The sequence below is a fragment of the Grammomys surdaster genome, unplaced genomic scaffold, assembly GCF_004785775.1.
Source record: "Grammomys surdaster isolate TR1022 unplaced genomic scaffold, NIH_TR_1.0 278, whole genome shotgun sequence".
NCBI lineage: Eukaryota > Metazoa > Chordata > Mammalia > Rodentia > Muridae > Grammomys > Grammomys surdaster.
The window spans coordinates 7463854-7486606 of NW_021604719.1; the positions used below are offsets into that span (position 1 = coordinate 7463854).

Below are 22753 nucleotides of genomic sequence, written 5' to 3' on the forward strand. Positions count from 1 at the left end.
GGGGGGGTAGATAGAGGTTACATCCACAGAGAAGAAGGAGGAGGGGCGAGGGGATTGGGGGTTCCGAGGGGGTGGTGGGGGATGGGGTAAGGGGACAACATAGGAAATGTAAATAAATCATCCAATAAAAAAATAAATAAATAAATAAATAAATAAATAAATAAAAGTTCAAGAAACATACAGATATTGAGAGACACATCTGCACACGGAAAACCCTTAAAAAACAAAATCAGAAACCATAATATGTAAGAATAAGGTCTGTAAGGTTAAAAAAAATTGGTTGACAAAGCATTATAAGATAAAAAAAAAAAAGAAAGGAAAAAAGAAAAAAACACTCCAAAAATAACATGGAGATTGATTTATATTGACTATCTACTGCTGAGCATGGGGCCTGCCCTTAAGTGTAGTTTGTATACCCTGTGACTACGCTGAAGAGAACTGAGTTTTTTTTTGCAAGTGGTTATCAGCTGGAGAGAGCTTTGGGGTTGGGGATGGAGGCTTCTGTCTACTTCCTCTCTCAGCACTGGCTTAGACTTGTGCAGGCCTTGTACATGCTGCCACAATCGCTGTGATTTCTTATATGTGTCTAGAAAGTGTTCTTTCCTTGCTGTCTTCCATCCTTTTTGGCTCTTAACAACCTTTCTGCCTCCTATTCCAGAGTTCAGAGCCATGAAGGGAAGGATTTGATGAAGATACCCAATTAGGACTGAGCGTTCCAAGATCTCTTACTCTCTACACATTGTCCAATTGTGGGTCTCTATATTTCTTTTCCCATCTACTGCAGGAGTAAGCTTTTTTGATGGCTGAGCAAGGCACCGATCTATTAGTATAGCAGAATGTCATTATTGGAGGTTTTAATATGCTTGTTCCATAGGAAGTGGCACTATCTGGAGATCTGGCCTTGTTGGAATAGGTGTGGCCTTGTTGGAGGGAAGCATGTCACTGTATAGGCAGTTTTTGTGAGTTCCTAATGTTCAAACTCCACCTAGTGTGGAAGAGTTAGTCCTCTCCTGGTTGCCTTTGGACCAAGATGTCGAAGAACTCTCAGCTCTTCCAGTACCATATATGCTTGGACATGTTCATGCTTCCTGCCATGATAATGGACTGAACCTCTGAAACTGTAAGCCATTCCCAGTGAAATGTTTTCTTTTATAAGAGTTTGCCTTGGTCTTGGTGTCTTTTCACAGATACCATTAGGAGTCATTTTCTTGCTATGTTCCTTTGGCAGGAATTTGGTTTTCCCCTAGGTCTATGGTCTGTCTAGTCTCAGGCAATGTTAGGCATAGGTTCTGTCTCATGGAATGGGCCTTAATTCCCATCAGATAGTAGTTGATTACTACCATAATTTTTTTTGCCGCTATTGCATCAACATATCATGCAGGCAGGTCACTATTGTAGATAGCAAGGTTTGTAGAAGGGGTGGAATTTATCTTTTTCCTCTGGTAGCATACAGAATACCTTCAAGTACCATGAACACTAGTCAGTATGGGTATAAGGTCTATGTAGGCCCCAACTCTAGACTTCTCTGTGTTCAGTGAGTTGTGTAGGTGTTGTCTTCAACAATAGGGCATTACCATCTTTTTAGCTTTTTAATCAGAAACTATTCTGATTTAAGATTACCCCATTTCTCTCTCAAGAAGATACCAGTAGAATAAGGTGGTTCTTTTTCTATGAATGTTTTAAAGAACATTTAGACAAATCTTTAACAAAGAACATGGGATTTTGATAGACATGGTAAACATACCTGTAATTATCCCAGTACTCAGGAGGCTGAGGTAGGAGGGTGGCAGGTTGCAGGTGAGCCTGGGCAATACAACAAAGTTCAGTCTCAGACCCCACCCCACCCCTAATCAAAGTAAAGGGACTTTAATGTGAAGTTTAAAGAAATAATTATATATTCATCAAGTTTTTGTTTTCTGGAAAATTAATAAAACATTTTCTTAATCCTATCGTGTTACTGACTGATCAGTACTAGTACTTGTTAAAAAGAACTTCTGTTTTGGAATAAAACTTATGATCCACATGGATCTTCCTGTTTCCTGTCACTTACCAGTTCTGATGGCCTACTTTCTTGCTACCCAACCTACTCCACAACTTCAGACTAGTTAAACAATTTAAAATCCAAAGAAGACAACTAAAAAGTTTACCTCAAGATTGATGTACAAATGTAAACTAATATGCAGATGCAAACTAACATGCAGTTCTCTTTAATTTTACATAGTTATTTTACGCTTTTTTGACAAGCTAATTATTTAAAATGCATCAGTTGGCAAGAAAGGAGAGAAAACTAAGTTCTTGAAGTTTTTTCTTTGATTGTTTTAGCCAAAAAGAGAGGTGGGGTGGGTATTGGAGGTATTGATTAACTACTAGTAAGTTCCAACTGTGTATATGTCTGTGTCTGTGTGTCCTGTTTCTGTGTGTTGCTCAAGATTTATATTAGCACCTACCTCCTATTAGGAAGTGCTCTACCACTGAGCTATACCCAGCTCTACAACTTAAATTTCTAGTCCTTTATTTTACAGTTACTATAAAATATTTTTTCTTTTACCAGATGCTTAAGAAAGCCATTAATAATGTTAGAAGAATGACATCACATCCAACTCTTCCTTACTGTAAGTTGACAATGATGAATGATGATTCTCTCATTTTTACTTTTTTTTTTAAATAAATTGCATAGTGAATTCATGGGAAGCTTTTAGTTTTGATTGAACGCCTTTATCCTACCTTATTTTTCATAGATAAGTTTATGTTACACTAATTTTGTCAGCTTATCTTTCATCGGGTACATTAATAGAAGTCATAAAAGAGGTTATTACTAAATTTTTATAGTTTTATGTAGGAAGTATTTTTTTCATTTCTTCTTCCTAGAAATCACAAGGTTTTTTTGTTTTAGCCAAAAATAATCAATTTTTGGAAGTATTAATTGGTGTTTGAAATATACTCATACTATATGATTTTTCTGTTTTCTAAAATATTTGTATATCATTCCCTTCACAGTTAAAGTATATTGAGAAATATTCATGTCTCTCCAAATTAATAATGTATAAAATTTTCATCAGCTTTTTTCATAAACCAATTGTAAAATAAAATTAACAAAGTTCTATGTTCTTTGCTATATTATGGAATGTGCTATATGCATGTGTTATCTAAATTGAATACTTTATCAAATAAAACAGTTCAAACATTTTTAAAGCATGACTTCTCATACTAAAAATATAAATTGGTATAAAATATTCAGTTGGCTCCCTTATATTGAGTTTATATAGCTTTAGAGATAGTCTGAAGTTGGAGAAATGGCTAAGTAGTTAAGAATGCCTGCTACTCTTAGTGCTTACTTAGTCAAGATTGGTTTCTAGCACCCATTTTAGGGGCTCAACCTCCTGTGACTCCCATTTAAAAGGACCTGACATCCCTTTCTGGCCTGTACCCAAATACATATAGCATGGACTTAACATATAGACACACACATATAAAATAATTTGAAAAAAGAACTAAAAAAGCTTTTATAATAAGATGTCCGTATTATTTTAGCACGACGTGTGAGTAGCACATATCTGAGATCACAGTGCTTGGGAGGCTGAGGAAGGATGATACTAAGTTCACATTCAGTGAGTTTAAAACCATCCAAGGCTACAAAATGAGGCCCTTTCTCAAAAAAATGTATTTTATGTACAAGGTTTAAATAATGTTATTGGTAAGCAAAATATTTGAGATTGCTTAAATATGTTCTTACTCTGTATTAATAAGGTTTATAACTGTCCTGAAATATTAAAGGAATTTGATGTGCTATCAACTCTATTGCATATATTCTGCCAGTTTAATATTCTACAATGAATGTTTGCAGTGAATGTTATTAGACTCAAACTAATAAATATAAATAAAGATATTACCAAGTATTATTAGGATGCTATTAGTGGGCTTATTTTGTTAATATTAGGTAAGAAAAAAATCACCACTGTTTTATGAAATATTTTCTCTATAGAGAGAATTTCCATAAGTAACATGTAAGAGACTTGAGAAAGTAAAGCTAATTAAACTAATTATTAAATTGTTCGCCAACATGTCTTGTTTGTCATGAACATATTCTCCAAGATGTAATTTAGTTAAAGTGCTTATTATTTACACAAATGCAATAAAAATAATTTCCTATGTAGGAAAACACATTCTGTTTCTATACATTCTCAGTAACACTTTTTATGGCAATTGTGTGATTAGTTTTTTCCCTTATCCCAGGCAGCTATCCTACTCTGAAGATAAACTTAGTATGTTATTAGTTCAGTTCAACTCATGACACTCTACCTGCAGTTAGATTTGGAAGTCACAAGTCAAGAACTCAGTTCACAAGCTTGTCTTTTGCCTCAGATGCTAATCACACTTGTTGTTCACTTCCATTATAGGTCTGCCTCTAAAGGGGATTGTCCCAACTCCCTTTGGTTTGACTAATCTGCTAGAATAGTTTACAAACCTCAATGAAACACTTTAATTACGTTTAACACTTTATTGTAAAAGTTTTTATAAAGTAACATAAAAGAAGATATACATAGGATGAGGTCTGAAGAGCCCTGAGAACTGGAGTTTTTTCTCCCTTGAATTGGGTTGTACTTGTTAACATACATACGTTTACTGATGAAGAAGAAACTCACTAATCTTCTTGTTCTGGAGATTTTATAGAACTTAGTCTTCATACAAAGTTTATAGCTTATCATTGACCCCAATTTTTACCAAAGATAATTATTAGACTCTTTAAAATAGATCAGGTTTCTTTGACCTTGACTTGAATGTTTATATAAGTACGAGAAGAATAGTAATTATACAAGGTTTTAAAAAGAACTTTGCTGGACAGTTATGAAGAGTCTTCTAATAGACTTTGAAGAACCAACCCATGGACTTGCCATCAGTTCCTTTCTTCCAAAGATTGCAAATGTCTTAAGTTCCAGAAGTGATATATGGCCTTTACTCAGCTGTAGCACAACCATGTTAGAGAGTTATGTAAACTACGTACAGGGTGGTGGACCAGTTTTATTTTAGGTTGCTTTATTGGCCACATAAAACAACCTTAATACTTTATAGTCATATTTGATTGTATGAATTCTCAAGTGTAACATTCCAGTCAAAGACTTGGTAATATAACCAGTCTTTCTACTTATGTCTTATTAAAATGAGACAAGACTCTACCTTTTCAGTGCTGATGATCCCAGCAAGTGTCCTCTTGCTGGGCCAGATCCCCAAATCCAAATTCTTATTGAACTTGTGCAGATGACCATATTGCCATAAAGATACTTAAATAACTTCCAAATTTCAAACAAACAAGATAGAAAGTAAAAGTAATTTTTTCACCTTACTTCACAAAGGTATAGTTCACCAAATTGCTATACAATATAGTTTATTCAATCCTGAAGATAAATCACTAAATATTTAGTATCATTTTAAACAAAATAAAACATTTAATAAAGAAACTTTATTGGTCATTCAGTCTTATGTTTGATTCTTGCTTTGAATGATTTTATTTCACGAGTTATTTATTTATTTATTTATTTATTTATTTATTTATTTATAGTTCTGTGTATATGTAGGAAGGGATTACGTGCATGTGAGTATAAGTTCCCTAGGAGGCCAGAGGTACTGAATCCTCCTGAAGCAGGGATTATAGATTGTTATAAATCAGCTTACATAGATACTGGTAACTGAACTAGGATCCTCTGCAAGAACAGTATGAGCTCTTCACCATTAAGTCATCTCTTCAACCCCTTAATAATTTTAGTGTTCTAGATTTTACCCATTCCAATTTTTAAGTTACCAGAAACCTGTACCTTTAGACACATTTACATGAATCTTGAAAGAAGAACACTTTAAAATTATATTTTTTAGTAAAAGCTTTGTGGAAAGTATACATCAAGGTTAAATAATTAGCTATCTGTAGATGACAAAAGATTCAACCCAGCTATGTTTGAAGATTTGATGACAATTTATCATAGTAACGACAACAAGATTTCACTATTTCTATGGCATACAACATTTTAGTATAACTTAAAGTAATAATGAGAATATACTAAAAATTCTTTGCAACTCCTAGGACATGTAACATATTCTTGCAAACAAAGTTTTAAGTATAAAGAAACATCATTTTTATTTGCTAATGCTTTTCATACAACATCACATATCAAGCCTAACAGGTTTAACATCTTACTGATTGTTTTGAGATGTTTTGGAGACTCTTTAAAATTCCCAAAGATAGTGCAAGGTCAAAAGACTTTGATACAGAATTTACATTGGGAAAGATGATCAAAGATGACAAAAATTAAAACATAGGATTAAAATTATGTAAGGCGCTATGTAATAATACTCATTCACCAAAGTAATAATCTGGACTAAAAATGGTGACTGACATCAAGTTATTTTTCTTGGTAACAAACTTTGTAATATAGATAGAAGTTCTTGACTGCTAAACTCAGGTAAAATAAAAATCGAGGGTCATACTACACAGTTATTAAACAAAAAAATTAACTTTTTATTATTGAGAAGGTTCAGAAGATGTAGCAAGGTTCAGAAGATGTAGCAAAAAAAGTCATCTTGATAGAGCTTTAACTTGGTTTTCTGTTCAGATTTCTTAAAGGATAAAGAAAAACTTTTCACAATCTCTATCAAAAAGAAACCAATACTTTCTCTTTCTTTTCCTCTTTCTTTTTTTTCAGATATTTTATTTATTTACATTTCAGATACCATCCTCTTTCCCCATTTTCACTTCCTAGAACCGCCCTGTCCTATCCCCCCTCTTCCTTTTTGCTCTTATACCATTTTAATTACATGCAAGTATTAAGGTCAGTTCTAGGTTGAGGGACTAGCAGTTCAATAGATGCAAATAGTCAAGGAACAAGCAAGGCAATAAACAAAATTCTCTGAACACTTCTGTGATCAATGTTTCTAAGGGCTTATCAGGATGACCCAGAATATCTGAGCCAACTTCCCTGTCCTAGCACAAATTCATTTTCATGTCTGAAGCCTACCTCCTTTTTCTAGCCTAAGATGTAGATTCCTGCCTGAAATTACTTCTTTGTTCTTGCCTAATGTCAGATTCCTACCTGAAGCCCATTTCCTTGTCCTTGGTCCATGTCATATTCTTGCCAAGCAGCCCCAAAGGCTCTCCACCTCTCCCTCTTTTATTTCATTAACAAGACTGAGCCTGTTTTAGGTCTTTCTGACAAGAATGCCTTCCTTACCCATCATGGAATATATATTATCAAAAGCAATGCACTTGTTAATTTAATAACTCTGTCTGGGGATCCATTTTCAGGTTCAAGCCATGTACTTTGTCTGCCAACATGTTGATATTGTTAAAGACAAGCTTTAATACAATGGGCAGGAATAAAAGTATTCCCAGGACAAAAAGGGCTAGCATGACCAAGCTATATTCACCAATCTTGAAGCATGACCAAAATAGAAATAATGACCTCAGGCCATGGGTAATTTTATTAGCAGTATCTGCCACATCAACGCTCTGCAGAACAGCATTCTTGAAATTCATAAGCTTACTATGTAAAGTTAAAACATCCAGAGAGGTGTTAAGATTATGCCAAATACACTGCAAGTGTCTTTAAACTTTTTCCTAATTATAATGACTACCACTGTAAATTTTAGAACTAACATGAATCCAGTGGTATTTGGCATGACACTTAAGATGGCTCCTTACTCTTAAATTCTGAACCTCCTTCCAATAATTTGAAAAGGATAAAGAACATCAATCCTTTTTTCCAAATGCCTACCTAAATCTTCTTGTATATTCAACACATTAGTAACATTTTTTTTGCTAAATGATTAACAAAAGTAGCTGTCTTAACTTCTTCTATCAAAGCAGTTGCAGAAGCAGTGGTGCTAGCAATTAATGTAATTAAAGCTGTTATACCAGCTATAATCAAGCCCACTACCCTTTTGCTTCTGATTCATTTCTTCCAGTACTTGCAAGCTTCTTTCAGAAGGTTCTGTGATACTCAGGGCAATAAAACAAAAGCTGGTTGATAGACCTCCATAACTGACATGGTGGATTTCAACACACTAACACAATTATAAGGTGTACAATCAATGCAACTTACATTAAATACTGTAGAAGAAACAAAAGTAATTTTAACTTGAAAATTAAAAGAGCACATGTGCTAACACCTGTTTGAAATCCAGATCCTCCCCCTACTTTATCTCTTGCTACCATAACATCATAGAGAACTGCAACTAACTTCCAAATATGTTTCTGAAAATGTCCAGAACCAGACTTCCAAATGAAGACTGTTATTTCCAATACAAGTTTTTAGACCTTGTGGTACAGAGAATCAAATATAGAAGTTACAATGACTCTTGTATTGTTCTTAAATGTGACCAGTTATTCAGACTCAATCATGGACTGGTCTAGAAACCAATATTTTCTAAAAAGACATTAAACCATCGTCCTATTGGTAATATGATACATCATTACAGGTATATGTAAATCTATTCAGATTTAAGCCAATAGAAAATCCCTTTTTCCCAAATTTTCTTATATATAACAAGACTGTATCCTACACTCTTCCTTTCCAGTGAAGGATTTGACTTAGCTCAAAGACAACTGGTTTTTTTTTTTTTTTAAAGACAACTCTTTTTTCAACCAAAGCAACACTTGTTAAGTAAGGCTCTAATTTCATTTATGAAAAAGATGACATACTTTATCTACAGTTGTTTGTCTTGGTATTTTAAGATAGTCTGAATTATATTTTTTGATTAAAGTTGTTAAATTTTAGTAATTTTTTTCTAGTGAAAACTGGAAAATAGTTACATTTTATATAAATATATATATTTATACTTTATAGATTGGCAAGTCTATAAATATAACCATTCATAATTTATAGAAATATATTTTTCTTTTTGAAACAATGTATCAGTAGTATAAATTGTCAGTGTGTAACGGAATATATTTAATACTAGATGTAATTTTTTTCTAGTTTTGTATTAAGAATCTCAAACTATAAAAAAGAAAAGAAAATATCCAATAAAAGAAGAAGAAAAAGAGAATCCCAAACTAAATCTGTGATCAATAATTAATATCTTTAGTGATTTGCCTTATTTATTTACAGATACTCAGCATTTTTAATCATTTTCATTATTGAAAATATGAGGGTATAAGTTGATAAAGAAACTTAAATTCTTTGAAAAGCAAACATGAAATGAAACATAGTTAACTGATATCAAGTTATTTTTCTCAGTGAGAAAGTTTGTAATATAAGGTTTTGGACTGATATCCTCAATAAAAATAAAGCTCCTATTAATGTTGATTACTTTAAAATATGTTTGTTAATCCAACAAACAAACTGACTTTTTGTTTTATTTCTTTCCTCTTATCCTATGACATTTTCATACATGATACATTATATAATGAATTTCATCATGTCCATCCACTATTACTGCCACCCATCACCATCCCAATTTCAAGTACTTTGTTTTATAGGGTTTTTTGATTTATTTTTAAATAGTCTCTTGAGTCCAGTTAGTGCAATCTATTTGTTCATAGGTTTGTGGCTATTCACTGGGACACAGGCAGCCTTCAGTGGCCAGTTTCCCAAAGGAGAATGAGTCTCCCTTCTTCAACAGCCATCATCTACCAATAGATTCACTGCCAAGCATGGAACCTTTCCTCTATTCATGCTAGTTCTGGGTTTTTGTTGCTGTTGATGCTGCTGCTGCTGCTGTTGTTCATGTGGCTTGATTTTGTGTAGATATTGTGTACATAGCCACAAATTCTATGAGTTGATGTGTACAATAGCTAGAAGTCTGCATTTCACTCTTATCTTCATCTTTTAGCTCTTAAATTCTTCCTGTTGCTTTATACTGTTCCCCTGAGCCTTGGATGAAGGAAGATTCACATAGATGGTGTATCTACAGCAAGCAGTCAGTTATCTATACTTGGCATTTTGACCAATTATGAGTCTTTACATTAACCACCACAAATAGAAGCTTCTCTGATCAAGGTTAAAAAGCAATCCAAATCCATAAGAATAAACATTATTTTGCAGGCAGCTTGACAATAGGACCATTTAATATAACAAAAATAAATTTTCCCCCTAGGGCCTATGATCACTACAGTCATTCATGGGCTTTTGACTAGGTTGTCAATACCAGGGAAGAAATCTCTAGTGGAACAAGCTTCATAGCCAATCAGAAAGCAGTTCAAAACTCTATAACTGTTATGCCACAGTCGTACATCTTGCCAGACAAGTCAATATTGTAGCATACAGGGTCCAGCTCTGAGTGAGACAAGTTTTTTTTTTTTTCTTGAAGCTGCCTGCATAACACCTTTTAGTACTGTGTAAGCAAGATAGCAGGGAAACAGCTTGCTATCAGTAGAGATTGGTTTCTCTGTATATTCAAAGTAATTTTCTACCATCTAGTTACAGTGGACAACCAAGAGCAATGGCTAATAATAGCCCATGTTTCAATGGTTCTGGGACCTCTTTGAACACTTAATCATAGAGAAGTATCCTATGTCTAGCTTTGAGATTGTTTTTCTATGAAAAACATAGAAATATTTTTCTAGTGAAGAATGGGGGGATATTTTTTTTTTTAGTATATACTTTCTGTTGGTTGTTCTCTCAGTTGACAGTTTCCTTTGCTATATAGAAGCTTTTTAATTTCATGAGATCTCAATTGTTGGTTTTCCTGCTTTACCAGAGTCTTAAAGAGTTCTTACATTTGTCCATAAGTTAAGGTATACTTCTCTCCTTTTTTTACTAGCAGTTTTAGAGTGTAAGGCCTTGGTACATTTGGAGATTCTTGGTAAGTTGGGTTTTGTTCAGTTGAAGAGATAATGTGCAGTTTTATTTTTTACTTTTTGAAATCCATGATTCATACTACCATTTGTAAAAGATGGAGGTCTTTTCTCCTATGCATATTTTTGGCGTTTTTGTTAAAAATCAAGTAACTGTAGTTGCATGTGCATATATCTGGATTCTCTATTTTATTCCATTGATTTATGTATCTATTTTTGAGTTGATACTATGCTTTTTTTCATGCCATGTTTTTATTACAGTGGTTCTGAAGTATTAGATGTTAGGTATTATGATAACTTCCTGCAATGTTATTTTTATTCAAAATCATTTTGGCTGCCCTTGTTTTTGTGGTGACGGTGGCAGTGGTGGTGGAATGTGTTTATGTGTTTGTGTGTTGCCATATAATTTTTTCCATAAAAGCCATTTTAATTTTATTTTCATTATTTTATGTGTATATATGAGTGTTGTATCATGTGTATATTTGTGTACAACATGCATGCAGAACTTGTGAAGGTTAGAGGATAGTATCAGATTCTCTGGAATTGGATTTACAGATGCTTCTAAGCTGTCGTGTGAGTGCTAGGAGTCAATGCTAGGGCCCTCTGGAAGAGCAGTAAGTATCCTAACCACTGAGCAAACTCTTCTACCCCACCATAAAAATTTTGAGTTTATTTTTTTCTGAAAAACATAGAAATAGTCTTTCTGTGAAGAACGGTGCTAAGCTTTTAGTTAGGATTCCACTGAATCTGTGAATAGCTTTTGCTGGAATTGCCATTTAACAAGATTAATTCTTCAAGTATATGAATATGGACGGTCTTTTCTTCTAGTGTCATCTTCAGTGTCTGTCTAAAGTGTCTTAAAGTTTTCATTTTAGGGGTCTTTCATTTTCTATTTAGAGTTATGAGAAAGAGAGAGAGTTTGGAAGCCTTCCTTTGTTTTTTGAAATAATTTTAGTAGTATTAGAGTTAAATAATTTTAGTATTAGAGTTAAGTCTTCTTTGAAGTTCTGTAGAATTTTTATAATAAATCCAACTAGTCTTGGAGAGTATTTTAGTGTGGAAAATTTTTATTGCCACTTTCAATCTCATTGCTGCTTATGGATCTGTTTAAGTAATTTATTTCTTGTTGGTTCAACTTGGAAATATATATCTAGAAACTCATATATCTATCTCATTTAGATTTTTCCAACTTAGTAGAATAAAGTATGCCCTTATGATTCTCTGAATTTCATTGGTATTTTTTTGTAAAGTCTCTCTTTTCAGTTCTAATTTCATTAATTTGAGTCTTCTATTTCTTTTAGTTAAACCAAATGTTTTTAAATTTAGTTTATCTTTTCAAAGAACCAACCTTTTGTTTCATTAATTCCTTGTGCTGATATTTTTTTTGGTTTTGTTTTATTGATTTCTACTTTGATTTTGATTATTTCTTATCTACATTTTTGGGATTTAGTTCTCTTTTTCCCCACATTCTTCAGGTGTAAGCATCATTAAGCTATTTAAGATCTCAGGGCTTTGTTTGTTTGTTTGTTTAATGTAAGCACATTTCTTTTAGGATTGCCTTCATAGTGTCTCATAGATTTTGGTATGTTGTGTCTTCATTTTCACCCTCTTCTGGGATTTCCTTTTTATTTCATTCTTGATCTCTTCAGTGACTCAATTGTTGAATTATATACTGTTTGGTCTCCAGTAGTTTGGATATTCTTTGTGGTTTCTGTTATTAATTGCTAGATTTGTGCCATCATAGTCAGGCAGAATGCTAGAAGTTATTTCAGTTTTTCACTATTTGTTGAGAATTGTTTTGTGCCATAATATATGATCAGTTTTGGAGACAGTTTCATGAGCTGCGAAGAAGTAAGTGTATTCTTTTTATGTTTGGGTAGGATGTTCTGTAAATGTTAAGTCTATGTATTTTATGATGTCATTTATTTTTAACATACTCATTGGCTATACAATCAATTCCACCTATTTCCTCCCTACAAAATTATGACTACTCCCAAGTTATCCCTTAAAATGACAACTTTTCTATAATTTGTAAAATAACCATTACCAGACCCCCAAACCCAAGGAATTGGGCTGATGACTCTCCATAACTTCTGGCTGCACAGGGGCGGAAAGGGGTAGGAAAATGAGAATACTTGGTTAGACTGTAAGAAAGCTAGCTGTAGCATCTGTTACCCAGTTTCTGTATGCTTAGAAGGCTCAAGGCTTGACTGAAGTTCTGACTAGGTCCATCTGAAAGGTTGAATGAGGCAAGATTGCCTGGAATCTGTGGCAATTCCCAAAGCTATTTTGGGCAGCAACTGGAAGCAGGGGTCCAAGCAGGTCAGTTCAGCATCTCTGAGACTGAATCTCCCCCAAAGCTGTACATTCTGTAATATATAAATCTCACAACCAAATTTGTAGTACCATTGAGATATCTGTATGGATTGTAAAGGGTGCACAGATTAGTTAAGGATGAAATTCTGCTCCTTATCTGAACATGTGAAAGACAGCTGTCTTTTTTTATGAGTTAATTTTATTAGTAACCAATTATATAATAAGTCTTCATGCCATATGAAGGATGGCACAAAGAATCTTTACCTGTCCTATTTGATTCTCTTGAATTTTCCTAGTTCTTCATAGGGTCATACCTGATCCATATCACTTGGGAAGAGGTCCAGAGCCTATTCTCCTTTTCTATCAACATGAATGCAAAGCCTTTCTCCCAAAATAGCATGTCCTTGTCCAGTAATCAGAAATCATTAAAGCTTGATCTTTCTTCCAGAGGAATTTTAATATAACCAATAACCACCAAACTCAAAATCACACAATTCAAAGCAAATGAAGCAACCTAAACAAATGTTATCTGTTGAGACAGTACTTGTACTGTCCCATGCCTTGACTTTCATGAGATCAAGGCCTAAATTATTTATTTAATATCTCTATCTACTTACCCTATGAGCCTTTTTTTAGGCTCTCTCTACATATAATTCTCAAGGCCTAAATTTCTACTGTGTAAGATAGGCTAGGCACCCTATCCCCTGCCTTCGATCTAATTTTTTAAGATAGAATGCCTCAATATTTTAATATCTATAATTAAATTCCCTTCTGCTTACTGTATAAACCTATTCTTAGGCTTCTAATCTGTCATACCAGGAATATTGATCCTAGAATTCCCGTGGAGCCCACGTTCAAAGAATTTGAGTATTATCCTGGCATAGACCTTTTTAGATTTGCTTTATAACATTATTTCATTCAATCTCCCATCTGTAGAACTTTATATTTCTATATAATTAAGAACATTTAAACAATTAAACACTATACTTTCTTCTATCCTTAAAACAATCAGATCTCATTTATCTCTATTTATCTGCTTGTTGGAGGCCAGTTGTCTTTACTGTCTGCTTCTCTATGCCTTCCTCCAAGCAGCTAGTTTCCGCACAGCAGAGGCTCCCAGTGCCTCTGAGCCCAAACTCTTTGTATTAGTTCCGAACTGCAGGGGGTAGAGGGGACCCTCCCCCTTCCTTGGGCAAAATCTGTATTCCCTTCTATCTTTAAAAACAAAACAAACTTTAGTATTCTGTCCTTTGATTACCTGCTTATAGCAAGCAGGCAGCTTTTACAGTCTGTCTCTCTCTACCTTAGAGCAACTATCCTGTCTTCTTTTCACAGCAGGGGATCCTAGCATCTGTGAGCTGATCCTGTGTTCCTTTGTTCAAGTTTCCTGAACTGGAGCCACATGACTCTGCTCTGCTCACTAAGAAACCAATATTCCCTCTTCCTAGACTTATATCACTATGTGTATGTGATCAATCCAAGAATTCCTAAGTTAATAGTGAATTTTCCCCTTCTATCTGTTGCTCTGTTGTGTGTAGCTTTTGCTATCCCTCCATCCCCCCAAGTTCCAGGAGCGGGCTGTGCTATCAGCCTCAACCCAGCTTCCCTCGAATCCACAGGTAAAAGACACATGCACACAGGTTGCTCATTTTCAACTTGCCTTCTTGGCACAATTGCTGGGCATTATTAAACTCCTGCTGCTAGCATGCCCTTATCAATACTGTTAGCTCTGCACTTCCCACCAGCCCTTAACTTTAGTTCCCAGTTACATCTAGTCCCTGCTAAACATCCCTGACCATCCACCTATAGGAGCGACCACCTGTGACCTCTCTGCTCCTGGCTGCTTGGTCTTTCTCCAAAGCATGGTGAACTAACTATCCTCTCCTCCCTTGTGTGGGTCTCTTTTTTTCTTCCAGGCACCTGAAGTCCCACCTATTCCTTCCAACCAGCAATTGGGCCTTGGCTTTCTTTACAGATCAAGAACCAATTGGGGAACAGGACCTTACCATCAGAACTGCCCCTACAAGAAAGGACAGGCTTTTGAGAGTTTTCTATTGTCTGAGTTAAGAGTCACCCTTTAAGGGTCAGCATATTCTTGCTAGTCCTTCTATGCTACTTCGTCATCTCTGGTCAAGCAGAGGTTAGGCATGTGAGAGTTCAGAAGTATAGAATTGAGAGATCTATGTGATACTGATGAGTAGGGCCTTCCTACCTATGCAGGGAAGTGGAGTCAGATCTTGGTGACTCTGGGTGGCCTGTAGGATGAGAAGTCAGCCAAGTTAGAGACTGTGGGGACACTGCAAGATCCACGAGGAGCTGGGTCACCTGGCATTGCAGAAGTGAGATTCCAAATGATCTAGACATAAAGTCAGGTAGGTAATCTGGCAACACAGATAGACAAACTCTTGGGGGTATGAAAACACCAGTCAGGTGAGGAGGGATCAGGGCCTACTTGGCAGCACAGAGTAAAAAGGTTTGGACCAAATTAGCATGTATTTACCAAAGGTTTTCTGGGTTCATGTGAGCTTGAAATATACTTGGGCCAGCTTTCTTCTGAGAGTTTAAGGAACATTTAATTTACTAATGAGCCTATTGTTCTATAAGCCAAGTTATTTAGAACTCTTATCTATTAATTTAGAGACAGAAAAATGTCACACAAATAATGCATCTATAGGTTTGATTTTAGCCATGTGCCAGACAGAAAAATCACTAAAATCTTGATTTAAAATGATTTAATAAAAAGACTGTAGGGCCCAAGTGTACACTGTAAAAGGGGTTGAAGGGGACATACAGGTTTTTCATTTGCCTTTTGTAAACAACCATTTAACAAGGTATATCTGGGGCTGAGGAGATGGTTTCATCAGTAAATTACTTGCTATACCAGCATAATGACATGAATTCAGATCCCTGACAGACACAGAAAAATCTGGGTATGGTGGCACAGACTTATAATCTCAACACTGGGCACTGGAGCCAGGAGGGTCTCTGGGACTTGCTGGCCAGCTAGGTTTGCTGTATTTGCTGAGCTCCAGGTTTCTTGAGAGACCCTGTCTCAGAATATGGTAGAGAGCACTTGAAGAAGATACCACAGTTGACTTCTGGTATACACACACACACACACACACACACACACTGGGGTGGGGCACAATGGGCAGACAGACACACGAACAAAGAGATAAATACAGAGAGATACCCAGAGACAGAAGGAGAACAGAGGCAGAGAGGGGAAGGAACAACATAGGGAGAAAAGAGAAATTTAAAGGATGTTAGCACTGGTCCATCTAGTTTGTCTGTAACTTCTGCTTGTCAGTCAGAAAATGCATTCTACTGTTACTGAGGTGTTAGGATCCCTTTTTATCCATTAAGTCCTAGAGAGGGGTAATTAGTTTGTCTAGAAGTCTCAACTCCCTCATTGTAACTACCATAATTTTACATTATCTTTGGTAAAGTTTACTCATTTCTCAAAAAATAATAAAAGGTTATGAGTTCATGTTGATGCCTGAAGTTAGGTAGAATTTGAGGTATAGGAGTTCTAGACTTGAATTTAGGAGGACACAAAATTCAGAGACCCCCTTAAACTTTATTTGCCTGAGGCACTCTGCTTAACACCATCTGGTACATCATACATCCTACAGAGTTCGTCTGGGAAAATGTGTTCAAATCAGCTGTCAGCTGAAAGCTGAGGGTGATGTTTCTGTGGTACTCTATATATAAGAGCAAGAAGCAATGGACATAAGGCTCTTCTGTACCCGATTTGTTGTTGCTTTTAGGATCTTTATAAGTAGTCTCCTCTGTGTTTGTCTTCTGACACAGAACCAAGCAGAAGGCTATTTGAACATTCGCCATATCATAAACTTATAAAATTAAACTACAGGTGGTTTATGACTTTACCAAGAATTAGGTTCTTAATGCTGTCACCAAATAGTTGACAGAACCAGTTGAGAGGGGAGGAATAATTTGTTTTGGCTTAAAGATTCAGAAGGTTGAGTCTTTTGGTCACTTGAGAAGAAATGAGTATGGTGAGAGCCAGCCAAGAACCATAGAAAAAGGATGTGCTATCACTTTGAGCTGGTTTTCTCCTTTGCCCTCTTCTGTTCCATATGCTTCTCTAGCCCATGAGATGTAACCTCCTATATTTGTAGTGCATCTTGTTTTCTCTCTCAATTAATCCTATCTAGAAACATCTTTACAAACACAGCCAGAGGTATGTCTCACCAATCTAGGTGAATCTAGACCGAGGTAGTAAAGAATTAGCCATCACACTAAGATAGCAGAAGAAAAATAAAAAGGTGTTTGAGGAAGCAAGATGAAAAGAAATTTGATTCGTTGAAGTAGTAGGTTCTTAATTAGAGTTGAAATTTCAGTTTTTGTCTTACTGTTTATAGTGAGTTGTGTTTAAGGTTGTTAATACACCACAATTAAAGAACATCAGAGCCATGTAGCCTAGAGTTGTTAGCACTATAGATAATATTCTGAAAACTTAAATAGTTTTAAATGGCTATCTTCATTGGTTATAATTAAGTAAGACTGAGGTCAGAGAGATGGCTCAGAGGTTAAGAGCACTGGTTTCTCTTCCAGAGAATCCAGGTTACATTCCCAGCACCCACATAAAACTCATACCATATCTAGCTCCAGATCCAGGGGATCCTACACCCTCTTCTGATCTCTATAGGCACTGCATGCACATGTTGCACAAATATATATGCAGGTAAAACACCCATAAATATAAAAGAAAATAATTAAGACCATGGGAGGAAAAGAGTTAGCATCCCTTCTAGCTAGTGTCAAGACATTATGCTGCTACTCTCTCACCCCTGCCCAATGCACAGCAAAACGTTCTAGAACAGCCTGAATTCATTTATATTATTTGGTAAAGAATTAATAAAACTCAACAAATAATGTAATTAACAGCTTGCTAGGTATTTTATATGTATTGATTTTCATTATTCCTATACCACACTAATTCTGAGCATTATGATTAATATAATTTGGGTGACATTTGTTATATTTCTTTTTTTTTAAGACTTATTTATTTTATGTATGTGAGTATACTGTCACTGTCTTCAGATACAACAAAAGAGGGCAATTACAGATGGTTGTGAGCCACCATGTGGTTGCTGGGAATTGAACTCAGTACCTCTGGAAGAGCAATGAGTGCTTAACCTCTGAGCCATCTCTCCAGCCCCCATTTGTTATATTTCTGTGTGCTTTATGTAAAAGATCTCATTATCAAAACTAACTAGTGACATTATTATTCTTTATAATAATTAGTATTATCAGATATTTGAGATAAGTCAGTCAAAATGATGTAAAACTGAAATTTTCTTTAATATGTCATTCAGGACTGTCTTTAATACAATTTTTTTCTAGGAAAAATAAATTTAAACATTAACAGTATAACTGATAAAGGTTATTCTTTAATAATTACAATAATTATAGTAAATATTTATCATAAAATTATTTATTTTAGGCTATTAAGACATTAAGATATTTTGGGAAGAATCTTAATTTATAGACATGTTTCTAATACATTTTTCGACTGTTTTATTTGAAGACATGCTCTCAGTCAAAGGAAAGTACATCATATTATTTTTCTTGTACAAAATGAAAAATAAAATGGAAATTTATATAAATGAACTGATTTATTTCCTAGGTATATCTCTGATAAATAATTCTAGATTGGGTTAAATAAATTTTCTCAAAACTTTTAAAAATAAATATGTAATTTTTGTCATCTTATAATGCAGATCTCACAGGAGCTCAAGATGGAAGTGTCAGAATGTTTGAATGGGGCCATTCTCAGCAAATAACCTGTTTTCGACCTGGTGGCAATTCAAGAATTACAAGAATGAGATTTAACTATCAGGGAAATAAGGTACTATTGAGAATTATATGATTTAAAAAAAAAAAGGTTGGTGTATAAATTCACTACTTTGAGATTTTGAATAGAGTGTTAACTAAATCATAAGAATTCTTCTAATTCTTCTGAAAGAACATTTAAATGCACTTGATTCTTCTATAATATGTGGTACACATCACTACTAGACTTAATTTAAATGTACCCTAAGGACCAGTGCTCTATCTTACATTTCTTTGACCAGTGAATGCCCAACTCTTTAGTTCCTGGAATCTACTCGGAGTATTATTCAGCATCAAGCAGCAAGTACAATTTGGACTATGTAGATCTGTCTAAGTCATCTATCTGCATTTGTGATTTTGTATGTATTTTAAAACTAAGAAGCACCACTGTGGAATGACATGTCAGCTAACTGTGGACTAGCCACACTGCTTTAGTAGAACATTTTGACATTACAGTTCCATTGTTCATTATACTTTCTTTTAATATTTTCTACTAGCAGAATTAAGGAGAACAAAGGCCTTCTGGTGGGCAAACCTTTAGTTACAGAGCCATTTAAGAGAACGTGTGACTACTAGGAGGTGTGCTGTGAGATTTTCTCCTAGAAATGACAGGAAAAGTACACCCATGACAGCTCAGCGATTTGGCTACCTAAACAGTAACAAGACCAATAGACATACTAATGAAGAAGAAGTGGGAAATTTCACAGGGCCCTAGACAAAAATAATTATAGGCAACTAATGACTACCAAGAGAAGAAGAATTGATATCTTCCAGGAATGAGCCTCATAATTATCCAATACAAAATGGTCATCCCTGAAAGCATATATATACAAACAACACTAAACAGACTGGGCAAGTTATTTATATACTTATTCATAAATATGTCACAGTAATTAAAAAAAAAGAATGCTGTAAATTTTAAGTGGGGAAAGGAATAATGGAAAGGAAAGAAAAGGGAAATGATGAAATTTTATTTAATTTTTTTAAAAGAAGTTTGCTAAACACCTCTAGACCACCATCCCTTTATTGTCTATTACTTCTCACATTGCTGCTTACTTCAAATCAAGAGCTTCAAGTGATATTTGTCTTCAGAATCACGCATCACTAAAAGTTTACACAAATCCTAGATAATAGCCTTTTTCTTTCCTTAAATTTCTGTTATGGTGCCCACAAAGTTCAGATTTCAGACCATCTTGGATTTTAGATTTTTCAGATTATAAATGCTTAATAAGTGTAGTCTGAAATATTATGTTTTTATGGTTTCCATTTTAGTTGACTGTGTGCTGTTGCTTCTAGTCTGTGTATGTCAATCCATAGTTCCTTTGATATATCATCTTCCCAATAAGGTGATAATTTGAACAACATAATTAAAATAAGTAAAATCTTATTTTCTTTTTGAGAAACTCTTCAAGATATCTTTTACCAAATTCATCAGTATGATACTCAAACCTTTCTACAATTTGATTCTGTAGTCTGGCTTATTTTTTAGCATTAACACTTGATACAGATCTTAATATAGTATGTTTTAAAGTAAAACACAACCTTTAGCTCACTGCTTACCAGGTATCTTGCTAAGCAGTTAACTTTTCTTTCACTTTAACCATGTGATGGAACCTAATAGCATGAGATCTATACGTCCTTTATCCTTTATTAAGGAATCAGCCTGAGTAGAGAATTCCATCCCAATTATGTAAATCAGTTTGGTTGTGAATTACAGATAGAATTGGGCACTCAAAAAACTGAAATTTCAACAAAACTAAGATATTAAGATTAATAAATGACATGAGGAATTAATTCTTAAACAATTCAGAAATGCCATCAATAAAACAGGCTAGTATGAAACAGCATAGAACAGAAAATATTTTTTACAAATTAAAAACACAGTTCTCAAAAATGACGGTCAGTGAACATAAGTTTAAAAAAACAAGTATGTATGTGTATGTATGTATGTATGTATGTATGTATGTATGTATGTATGTTGAGGAAGTAACAAATAAGAAATTATCTCCTGGGAAATAGTTCAGGAAATGTCTTAGAAAAATCAAAATGGTAGGGGAAAGCAGTACTTGAAGGATTAATATTTGTTGAAAACAAAGAATATAATTTCACAAAAAAAGGGACTGCCTAGTACTAAGATATATTGACAGATATATGTACACATATCATAGTTATTTTGTTTTGTTTTGAATCAAGTATAAAGAAATAGTCCTATAAATGTGAAAGAAATGGAGTTGTAAATGTTATTTTACCTTTTCAAATAATTGGAATCAGGGTACTCAAAATTTTCAATTAAAAGGGAAAAAATTACAATTAGTATAGCTATATTTATAAAATTCCATTAGTTAAGGAATGAGAAATAAGTTGATGGTCAGCCAAACTATATTTCAAATTTATACAGTTTGAGTATATATTCCTTGTTTATCCATGCTGAAGAGCAAATCTAGCTCTACTCCAGAAAACAGGATAAACTAAAAGAAAGGGCTAGATAGTGAGAAAGTAAAACAAATATAAAAACAATAGGCTACCAGAATTTTCAGAAAACATTAGAGTAGTAAATAAACAATATGAAGTTTACCAAAACTTGAATATGTTAAGTAATCATCACTGAAAATTAAAACTTTTTTACCAATATTTTAAATTTTGATAGTTCCTAGTGTTATTAATATATAAGAATTAATAAGTACTGAGTTTAAATATTTTCTTAAAATTGATTTTACCTTCAATTTTCAACTTTCTACATTTTTTGAACTTTGTAGGAGGAAGGCAAGAGCATACTGTGGCTCATATGTGGAGGTCTAAGGACAACTTGCGGGGGTTTCCTTCCTTTCCACTATGTGGGTCCCAGGGAACAAAATGAGATCATCCATCTTGCCAGTTTCATCTTTCAATTTAATTGATGCAAAACATTCCCAGCTCTAAATATCTAGTCTGTTTCATTATAAAGAGGTGTATATTTATATGAATGTTCAAAGCAGCACCTTTAATAATAGAGTAAGTTGAAAACTGTCTATAAAAGAAAGTTTACAGTTATAGGACAACTGTACACTGCAGTACCACCTAATACAAGAATAGCCAGATGTGTATGTCTTGATGAAGATAGTTAAAATAAACTTAAAATGTAAATTTGTATCTGTATATTATTCAACTTACTATAAAAATCTATAAAAAGATGTCTTTCATAAAAAGAAATCTTACAGGAAATAATCAGCTTGTTATATCAGGTGATTGATCTAGAGTTAGAAAAAGACCAGGGTCTAAAATAGACATAACTTTTATATACTTTCTAAGCATGCAGTTTTTGTTTTTGTTTTTGTTTTTTTAAAACAGGGTCTCACTCTGTGGCTCATATTGGCCTTAAATTCATAATTCTTTCTTCTGCTTTAACTTCCTAATGCTTAGGATTTACAGGTGTGAGTTCCTTTACTAGCATATACTATTTTTATAATGTCTTTTTAAAAAAATAAGTTAGCTATTTTAACCTGTGAGGTCTGTATCACATTCTCCTATACTTAATTCAGTGTCTTCACAATTAAATTTACCTTGAGATTGAGCAAAAGAATTATTTGACTCTGATAATTCTTATTTTACTTTCTATTACTTGTATATTTTTGCTTTGTGCTTGAAGGTGTTTTTTTGTTTGTTTTGTGGTTTTGTTTTTTTACTTTGTGCTTTGAGGGTTTTTTTGACACAGGATCTCACACTGTAGTTCAGTGTGCCATGGTAGTCATTATGCTGTCCTGGAACTGAGCAGTTCTCCTTCCTCAGCCTTCTAAAGGGTTGAATCACAAGTGTGTA

At 34.2% G+C, this 22753-nt stretch overlaps 1 protein-coding gene across 2 annotated transcripts in view; it reads left to right on the forward strand.

Annotated features, from left to right (window-relative positions):
* Dmxl1 (Dmx like 1) overlaps positions 1 to 22753 on the forward strand; it is a 152745-nt gene that overhangs the window by 121483 nt on the left and 8509 nt on the right. For both annotated transcript variants that reach the window (XM_028777140.1, XM_028777141.1), the window contains 2 exons: positions 2552 to 2612; positions 18847 to 18974. In XM_028777140.1, coding sequence (XP_028632973.1) covers positions 2552 to 2612; positions 18847 to 18974 — 189 coding nt within the window. The remainder of the gene's footprint in view (positions 1 to 2551; positions 2613 to 18846; positions 18975 to 22753) is intronic.